The sequence below is a fragment of the Pteropus vampyrus genome, unplaced genomic scaffold (genome assembly GCF_000151845.1).
Source record: "Pteropus vampyrus isolate Shadow unplaced genomic scaffold, Pvam_2.0 Scaffold154, whole genome shotgun sequence".
Classification (NCBI taxonomy): Eukaryota; Metazoa; Chordata; class Mammalia; order Chiroptera; family Pteropodidae; genus Pteropus; species Pteropus vampyrus.
Window position 1 is genome coordinate 68,731 of NW_011888935.1, and position 10,259 is coordinate 78,989.

Here is a 10,259-nt window from a genome sequence, read left to right on the forward strand (position 1 = left end):
AGGGGCCATCTCTAAGCCCCTGCTCCATGCTCTAGTCCCAGGGGCCACCCAGCAATGCTAGGTGGGTGCGAACCCTGCCACTTTGGCCAGCGACCGCGTCCACCTGCACGACCCTGCTCCCCTCTCTGCCCTGCTCCGCCGGCTCCCAACACACACGAACCAGGTGCAGGAAATGGGCCCTCAGGTGTCACAGTAGAGCCCTCTGACGTTCTAAGAGCCCCTCCGATGGTGGAAAGAGTCTGTACCCACGACACATTCGGGTTTACCAGGTTTTTACGGGGGGACGTAGGGGGAGCGAGCAGACAAGAGAGCGAGAAGGTGAGTCCCGAATACAGGACGAGCTCCCACTGCTGCTCCTGCTGGAGAGAGGCGGGAGGAGAGAGGTGAGGCGCGGGAGGGGGTGGGGGCCGCTGGGCTGGCCCGGGTGGGGACCGCAGGGCCGGCCCCGGGCGGGACGGGCGCGGCGCGCGCGCTTGTGCGGAGCTGAAAAGCCCTGCACGTCTGGGCAGCAGGACAGAACCCAGGGCGCGCTCGGAGCCTCGCAGGGCCTCGCTCCTTCGCCCCGCAGCCATGGCAGAGAACTGCGACAAAGTCCCCATCGCGCTGGTGGGGCCTGACGACGTGGAGTTTGGCAGTCCCCCGGTGAGTACGCTCCGGGGTCCCGAGTCTGGCGGCCGGCTTAGTCCGCACGCAGGGCCCGGGCTTCGCGGGGGTCCGGGTCCACTGTCAGGGATTTGTGTTACCGAATGGGGGGGGCGGCAAACTGGGGCGCCCAAACGTGTCTGGGGTGACGCAGGGGCCACGGGATTCTCAGATAGGTGTGAAGGGGAGGGTGATAAGGGAGTGGGGGGTAGGGTCGTCCTGTGGCCGGCGGGGGCTGCAGATCCAGGGGTGACAGCCCTGCCCCCCGCAAAGTTTGCCTATCGCTTATGGGACATCCAAACCTGAGTACCAGGGAACCGCAGGAGGGAGCGCGGGGCGAGCTGCTCATCTCTCCCCCCACCCCACACACACACACACACACACACGCACCCCAGTCCCCCGGGAGCCGCGCGGGGACCGGTGCGTGCGCGCGGGGCGCAGACGTGACCGTCCCTCCCGCCCCCGACCCCGCCCGCAGGCGTACGCCGCGGTGACCGTGAAGCCCTCCAGCCCCGCGCGGCTGCTCAAGGCCGGAGCCGTGATCCTCATTTCGGGGGCGGTGCTGCTGCTCTTCGGGACCATCGCGGCCTTCTACTTCTGGAAGGGGAGCGACAGTCACGTAGGTCCGGGGAGGGCGCGCGGGGCCGGGCGGTGCGCGGGGCCTCCCTGTCACCCGCGCGCTCCCCGCTAGGTGGAGCCAGAGCGCGGTTTCCAGCGTCCGCTTTCCTCCCGGGGCCTCCCGCGGCCTCCCGGGGCGTCCTCTGCCCTCTTGCATCCAGCTCCGCTCGCTCGCTGCTTTCTGCCCGAACGCAGCTTTGTGGAAAAGCAAGTCAGGGTTTGAAGGGAGAATATTAAAACGTAGAGGAGCGGGGAAAAGCAACGGACGGTTCGAGGAAGGCCCTTCTCAGCAGATCTCAGCCTGGTGCTTCCACGAAGCAGGCGTGTGACCGTGGGGAAGGCACCGCACCTCTCTGGCCTCAGTTTACCCATCTTCGGGGAAGCAATTAAACTAAATGATCTCTAGGGCCTCTCCCGGCTGAGAAAGGCTGTGAATTGAAGAACCTGGGACAAAGATAGTGACGGATGATTCAGACCCAGTGTTAGGGACAAATTTCAAGAGTTTTTGTTCGTTTGCTTACTACTACTCTTTGCATGTGACCTAGTCATTAATGCTCTTTTCTCCCTTGCTCTAAGCGGGGGGGAAAAGGTGTAACTTCCTTAAAGGTGCCAAATCTCTTTTAAAAATCCCTTCTGGCCTAGTCACGTGTGATTTCATGGTAACTGTTCCACTAACTGCTGTCCTACTTCCTTTTATGCAACTCTTTATTTTAAAGCTCCATGGGCACTCGAGGACTATAAAAAGTGCTTCTAACTTGACCGGGCAGAATTCCAGCGCGTTCTCTAAATACCCTGAATTTTGTGCACTATGAAAAAGGGGGCATTTTATCTTGATGACCATTGCCAGGCCCTGCACAAGCTTATTTGGACTAATGGAAAATGATCCCATCTCCAGGGCACACACAAAGGGCTGTTTCTTAATCACTGCCCTCAAAGAATCTGCGGCTTCCCCCTCTCTCCCACCATGAAATTCAAAGCATGAACGAATTCCAGTACTTAGAGAAAATGGTGCTGAAAGCAATTCGACCATTTTACACATCACATCTTCTGCAGTCTCTGCCTAATTTGTATTTTTAACTTAAATGCCTAGTGTAGATAAGCATGCCATTTCGCGCTGAGTCTGTTTTAGAAACTATATCAAATTTACAAGCATCGATTTGTAAAATCAGAATTGCACAGTATTTTGTGCATATTTGAAAAGTGCCTTAATGTATTTGTATTTTGAATATGGATGCCAGGCCAGACGCTCACATTTGAAAGCAGCAAATCTAAACATGGGAACGATTTTAATATCTACATCTCCATGAATAGCAGGGTTTAGATTGTCATCCCTTGGGGAAATTGTGTGGTATTCGAACGTAAATGCTATCTTTTAGATGACAAAACCTCAATGTTATAGGGCCCCGCGCACCGCGCGGGGCCGGGCGGTGCGCGGGGCCTCCCTGTCACCCGCGCGCTCCCCGCTAGGTGGAGCCAGAGCGCGGTTTCCAGCGTCCGCTTTCCTCCCGGGGCCTCCCGCGGCCTCCCGGGGCGTCCTCTGCCCTCTTGCATCCAGCTCCGCTCGCTCGCTGCTTTCTGCCCGAACGCAGCTTTGTGGAAAAGCAAGTCAGGGTTTGAAGGGAGAATATTAAAACGTAGAGGAGCGGGGAAAAGCAGCGGACGGTTCGAGGAAGGCCCTTCTCAGCAGATCTCAGCCTGGTGCTTCCACGAAGCAGGCGTGTGACCGTGGGGAAGGCACCGCACCTCTCTGGCCTCAGTTTACCCATCTTCGGGGAAGCAGTTAAACTAAATGATCTCTAGGGCCTCTCCCGGCTGAGAAAGGCTGTGAATTGAAGAACCTGGGACAAAGATAGTGACGGATGATTCAGACCCAGTGTTAGGGACAAATTTCAAGAGTTTTTGTTCGTTTGCTTACTACTACTCTTTGCATGTGACCTAGTCATTAATGCTCTTTTCTCCCTTGCTCTAAGCGGGGGGGAAAAGGTGTAACTTCCTTAAAGGTGCCAAATCTCTTTTAAAAATCCCTTCTGGCCTAGTCACGTGTGATTTCATGGTAACTGTTCCACTAACTGCTGTCCTACTTCCTTTTATGCAACTCTTTATTTTAAAGCTCCATGGGCACTCGAGGACTATAAAAAGTGCTTCTAACTTGACCGGGCAGAATTCCAGCGCGTTCTCTAAATACCCTGAATTTTGTGCACTATGGAAAAGGGGGCATTTTATCTTGATGACCATTGCCAGGCCCTGCACAAGCTTATTTGGACTAATGGAAAATGATCCCATCTCCAGGGCACACACAAAGGGCTGTTTCTTAATCACTGCCCTCAAAGAATCTGCGGCTTCCCCCTCTCTCCCACCATGAAATTCAAAGCATGAACGAATTCCAGTACTTAGAGAAAATGGTGCTGAAAGCAATTCGACCATTTTACACATCACATCTTCTGCAGTCACTGCCTAATTTGTATTTTTAACTTAAATGCCTAGTGTAGATAAGCATGCCATTTCGCGCTGAGTCTGTTTTAGAAACTATATCAAATTTACAAGCATCGATTTGTAAAATCAGAATTGCACCGTATTTTGTGCATCTTTGAAAAGTGCCTTAATGTATTTGTATTTTGAATATGGATGCCGGGGCCAGACGCTCACATTTGAAAGCCGCAAATCTAAACATGGGAACGATTTTAATATCTACATCTCCATGAATAGCAGGGTTTAGATTGTCATCCCTTGGGGAAATTGTGTGGTATTCGAACGTAAATGCTATCTTTTAGATGACAAAACCTCAATGTTATAGGTCATTTGGGGATAAAAACTGCTTTGCGTTTTTTTTGGGGGGGGGTAAAGATTTTAGTCATGATATATATTAAAATGAATATCTTTTGGCGTTTCATTATTCAAGGCAAACACAGCTAACTGACAAGCTTCTAAAAAGAGAGATTCAAATATCATACTGGATAAGCTGGACTCCTTTTTTTCATATCTTTTACTGTTCCACAAGATGATTGGTTCCCTGATTCCAGAAAGCACTATTAAATTTTAAGAATACAGAGGAATAGTGAATCACATTTTAGTGCCGACAATCAAAGTTATTGCTATTTCTTATACAAGCAGGAGAATGAAGAACACTATGGTAGTGTTTTGTTTTTTTTTTTACTCCCATAATATTTGATGCTGATCCATATAATATCTGAAAAACAAATCATAAAATATTAAATAGAGTAAATTTGGCACCATCTATGCATAGCACACTCACAGGTCTGCTTTCCCTGAATACAAATCTAAGTAGCCCAAACAAAACATAATCAAAAAAGGTAAGTCTCTGTCGAATGGAAAACGTCCCCAGCCAAATGGATTACCCACTCACTGGGGATTACTCATGCCTTTGCTGCTCTGTATTGGCTCAAACAGGAGAACCAGCAGTAATTCACCTTTTATCTCTTTCATAAGGGTAAATCCCCCTAGGACAGATTTACTCCAAGTCGGCTGGAAGACTATGAAGCATCGGAGTGCTAATAACTGGGGACGAGTGACCGGGCTCAAATATTGAGGCCATGTTTCAGCCACATTATTGTACATGGAACGAGGCATTGAAATATGGAAAATCCCCACCCATGTGAGCTGACTGACAAGCCTGCCCTGTGGGATAGGGGCTGAGATCATCGCTTGGGGCCTTTATTCTCAGACTGGTTTTTCTAGACATTGTCCCAAGCATTATGTAATTAATCTTACAGACCCAGGCTTTATTAGAAACTCATTAGCAAATATCCTTGGCTGTAAAAGGCACCATATCGAGCAGAATTTTGGCAAATAACAAACTTCATCGTACTTAGATGGAAGCAGCCTTAGGCTCCAGCGGCTCCAACAGTTCAGGGCAGATAATGTGATTACCGTTCCATCAGCCCAGCCTCCCTCTGAGCTCTGAGCCTTGTGCTTTAGAAATAATTTCAGACTATTTACCACCTCCACCCCCCATTGCTTCAGGCGGGGGGCCCAGACCCCTCGCTGCTGCTCCCTGCAGGCTGCTCACTGCTTATAAAAAAAAAATGGGCTGAAGCCTCATTATAAAGGATGTGACCCCTGTACCTCGTTAGGGAGCTTTTGCTGGGAGGAAGGGGGAGACGGTGGCAGTGGGAGAGAGTGAAATGAGGACCACAAGCCATTCTTCTAGCGTCACAGTCTTGTCTCCTTTAGACCTGCTAAGAATGTCGAAACCGTTAATTTTTTAAATTTTGCATTGCTTTACTAGTAAAAGTTTCTGTGCAACAGCCAAACACACGGCCTCTTGTCACCCGAGTGAAGGATGCTCGCGCCAGCAAGGACTCACACGAGTGTTGTCTGCCATGCTCCTTCTGACAGTCATGACCAACTCACGCGAATAGTGGCTTCTCAGAGGGCACGGGGGCAGAACAGAGTCTGCCTTCTAAACCTGCCCTGCCTCAGCCAGAAAAAACAGGTTTCCCAGACCAGGCTGCTCCTACAGACCACCTGAGTTGCAAAGTGACACCAGACTGGTGGCCCCTGCTCCAGCTCCATGAGATCAGAACCCCTAGAAAGGGTTCTCATGCTCAGGCAAGCTTGGGAGACAGAAGTTCATCAGAAGGAGGGAGGGAGGGGGCTGAGACTCGGTTGAGCCGAACCAGCACCCTGGTGTCTTTTGTTCTGCTGAATGAAGACTGTGGCCTGGAAGGGTGCTGGCTAGCAAAGCCATTTCTGCATCTCCGCTGAAAACATAAAACCATGCCCTGCAAGTCTGGTAGTAATGAACCTTCCACAACTAATGACCCAATAACAACAGATATTTTTTCCAGTGTTTGTCCATGTAGCAGCTGTTTCTTCCTGAGGGAGAAAATCAGACTTGAATTGAATCTGACCTGACACTAAGTAGCAAATGTCTTTCATCGGTTTTCATTCCTTCGCCATTAAAGAAGTTACATGTTACGTATCATGTAAGAAATATATTGTATATAAGATCTATAAATGCCTCTAAGTCAGAAAAAGAAAGAAAAGAAACGAAAAGAAACCCAGCTACTACCCCACAACTCAGAGAAAGTTCTGGCAGAGCAGCAGCACTTGACCAGGAGCAGTGCGTGAATTATTTTTTAAACTAGTGTACGAACAAGATGTCTAAACTAAGAGAGCCCTTTGGATCATATAATTTAGTGGTAAACTTTTTTTTAAATTTAATGGCAGAATTTTTCTTAAGATTTAACTCAGAAATACAACACCTGAAACAGAGGCAGAGCCTGTCTGCTCGGACTGTGGGTGGACGTGGGAGAATCGCAGCCACACCTGCTGTGCCACCTTCACCTCTGGGCCACCTCTGTGACACCTCGGAGCGCTAAGAACGTAGCAGAAAAGCCACCTCTGAGGCCCAACGCCTTCATTTTACACTGGAGGCATCTCCCAAGACCCCGGGATAAGTGGCGTGGCCACCTGTCTTTTGAATCCTGGACCAGTGCCCAAGTGCAATGCCAGGCCCCCCCTGCCTTCTCCTCCAACACATCTCGTTACAAAATGCCCTACAACCCCATATGCCTGTCCCATGGAGTCATTAAAATGAGTAACTCCCATGTGGAGCTGAAACAGATGTGCACATTGACCTTGCTCTCTGCAAATGCTGCTCCATATCAGGCAAATCTCAGTCCTGTCTGCAGCCTATACTGTATACCACACTCCATGCCAAGTCTCAACCAAAAGATTAAAAAAAAACTTTCAAGTTGAGGTGCCTCTGCAGATCTGTTCAGTTAATAGCCTAGTTAACCCTCTGCCTCCTCAATTTCCATGTATGCATCACTAGGTCTCGACTCTGGCTGCAGAGTCTTGTCCTTTTAAAAAAAAAAGAAAGATCTGTGCCCAACCTCTATTATCGTAGGTTCTGATGGGACTGGTCCAGTGGGAAAGCCAGGCATGGAAGCTGGAGATTCTACTCAGATGGCTGCTATACACAGCCAGAGCTATTTGAAATAGTATCAGAGACTATCAAAAATTTTACTTTGAAGGTTTTTTTTTTTTTTTAAGAAATTAAGTGATTGGCACATGGATGAAGTCCTCATATACAAATGTATCTATCGCTCTTAAGGGTGATTCAGTGTATCGCTGACAGATATGAAAGCTACCTCACGTGCTGAAGATCTAAAGATAATCCCTGGATCGCTCTAAAAGGAAGCCTTCACCGCCCTTGTGTTTACTTTCAGGTTTACAATGTTCATTACACTATGAGTATCAATGGGAAATTGCAAGACGGGTCAATGGAAATAGATGCCGGGAACAACTTAGAGACCTTCAAAATGGGAAGCGGAGCTGAAGAAGCAATTGAAGTTAACGACTTCCAGAATGTAAGTATATTTTCTGCATTTGCAGAGTTTTACCAGGCAAGCCTGGGAGACTGCCGATTCAGAGAGAAGCAGCATCTTTCACACACACCCACATGCAAGGTGTTCTTCGTGGCACTCATGGTGCCGCTGATCCACAAACATCAGATAGCAGATCCTCTCTGCAAAAGGACCACTCATTATGTTTTTATATTTTCAAAATGAAAAACAAAAAAAAAAAACAAAAAAAACAGCACATTGGCCTTGAAAAAAACAGGTTCTTAGAACTATATAAAGTTTTGGCAGAAAGACGTGAAAGAGCTATTTCTTTCCAAGTAGCTTTCTCTAACACAGATTGAATAAAATGTTCAAACTAACCCTGAGAGTTGCAAGGTCTTTTTTGGAACTTACAGAAAGGAGGGAAATTTTGATGATCTAATAATCTCATCAACAACAGGTAGGACTTATTTACATACTTTTCTCAACTTTTCGGTTTCCCATTGAATCTTGAAAATCAGCGTGGAGAAATTCGCCTATTTTTTGTATGTTTTCTGACAATAGCTTATTACAGATAACACATTCTGGTCTCCTTTGAAAAGGGCAAACATGTTTATTTTCAAAAATTCAGTTTATGGGCAATTTGAAACATAAAGCTAGCATCCACGCTCCAGTGTACATCTGCAAACCAAAGTATCACTCCAGGCCTGCTTTCCCGTGGCCAACATAAATATCTTACTCACTTTCACGTTCTAAACTGAGGAAGAGGCGTCACTGTTTGTGCTCTCCTGTTAAATCGGTAGCTGGCGTAGGTGAGACTTCATAATGAAAAAAAGGCTCTTGACAACAATGTCTCTTCTGATAGTTTATTGGCCTACGAATATCTGTCTCATCGACCTGTCTTCCTCTGATTGATGAGAAAAACTAGAGATGCTTTTCGTTTGGATAAAAGAAACTCCCCTCGTGGAGACCGAAACACACTTCACGAGTCCTTTTGACTACCAAACAGACGCGTGCGTGACCAGCCGTGGTGAGGCGAGATATGATTTGATGATATGAGAAGGGGTGAGCTCTGCCCTGGGGACAGGCTCTGCAGCCCCGTGCGTGCCTGGCTGCATCTCATTTAGTCCTAGCTTTGCACACGGTTCTGGTCAACGCAGAAGGATAATTTCTCCAGACTTATTAAGGGCTTTCACTGCAAGACGTAGGACAAGGTAAAAGCATTTTTCTTTGTACTGCTCAATACTAAATTATAAAATGGGACTCCCCCACACACGTCATTCAACCCAGAACAGAACCGAATGCCTCTGATGCGCCACAATACCAAGATATGCAATGCTAGCTACATAGATGAATGAGGAAAACTCCATCTCTCTCAAGATGTGCGTGTATCAGGAATATACTTTTGAAACATTTTAATCCCAAACCTATATATCTGTTTTATAATCCTTTGGTTCTAATAATGGTATTGATTGTGCTTTGTTCTCCTAGGCCAACGGGGCCACAAATATTTTATGAACTGATCAATTCTCTTTGATAGCTTCCACATTTCTCTAAGTCAGAAATGGCAAGTAGAACATTTTTTTTTTCTTTTGATGGATAGAAGCTGTTATGGGTTTAAACAAGCCTGGATTCTTGAAAACACATGAATCAGCCACTATGGTGCCTGCATAATTACTTTCTCCTAGATTTTAAACCATCAGTCAAATTCAAGAGGCATTTCATTAGGACCTACTGTGTACAAGGGACGGTGGTAGGCATGGGGGATGCAGACATCCACATGAACGCAGCTCAGGTCAGCCTGGGCACTGTGCTGCAACAAAGCTGTGGACAGAGTGTGGTGGAGCACAGAGGGGAGGCAGTCGCTGCCGATTCGAGGCTTGGAGCACGTTTGACAGCAGGGGTGACCGTGGGATCAGGTCTGAAGGAATGACTAGGATTTCAACAGGCAGAGAATAGGGGCAGAGCTTCCCAGGACCAGGGAAGCACATTGAATAAAAATTCCCAGGCCTGCCCTGGAGTTCTAAGGAGCCCAACGTGGCCAATGGCAAGGAAGGGGTTGAGGATGAGGGTGCAGATTAGAAAAGGCTCTGAACTGTCAGCCAGCTGTCTCCCCTGCTCACTCAGGGCCTCACTGAGATTTCAGCAGAGCTGATGGTAAGCTGAACCTCTTGAGAGCAGGTAGCACTGAACAAAGGGTTCCAGGCCCTACAGTGTTAAACAAGGTAAGGCAGGTCTTATTCAAGGAGGGCTCTTCAGTGAGGTTTCATAGTAGAGGGGAGACATTGGGCCCAACTCTGAATCCCATAAGGAAAAACAGGGATTTAGAGCCAAGGGCCAGGCTGGAGGCGTTGGTGGACAGAACATCACTAAGAGAGAGAGGGTGGTTTTTGCTAACTGGCCTCTAACAGAGTTTTTGCTGAATGCAGACCAAGGTGGGCGGTCAGATCAGGACTGACCCAGCAAGACTCTTGCTAACATTGGAGTAAGGGGGCCAAGACAGAGCCCAGGGTTAGGGCCTGGTTGAAAAGGGGACTCGGAGGAGCCTGACGAGGAATGCACACTGGGTGTGTTCATAGTGCACAAGCTGCATTCCAGAAATTTATGCCTGCAAAAGCGTCCTGCCGGTTCTCTCAGACCCGATGCCATGTGCAACGAAAATCCTGGCTAGAAATTAAGATGGAGTAAACT

The 10,259-nt window shown here is 48.1% G+C and overlaps 1 protein-coding gene across 2 annotated transcripts in view; it reads left to right on the top strand.

Annotated features, from left to right (window-relative positions):
- Window positions 1–570: 570 nt before the first annotated feature.
- Window positions 571–10,259, top strand: part of CNMD (chondromodulin) — a 34,882-nt gene continuing 25,193 nt past the window's right edge. For both annotated transcript variants that reach the window (XM_011369730.2, XM_011369731.2), the window contains exons 1-3: window positions 571–642; window positions 1,121–1,261; window positions 7,455–7,595. In XM_011369730.2, coding sequence (XP_011368032.1) covers window positions 571–642; window positions 1,121–1,261; window positions 7,455–7,595 — 354 coding nt within the window. The remainder of the gene's footprint in view (window positions 643–1,120; window positions 1,262–7,454; window positions 7,596–10,259) is intronic.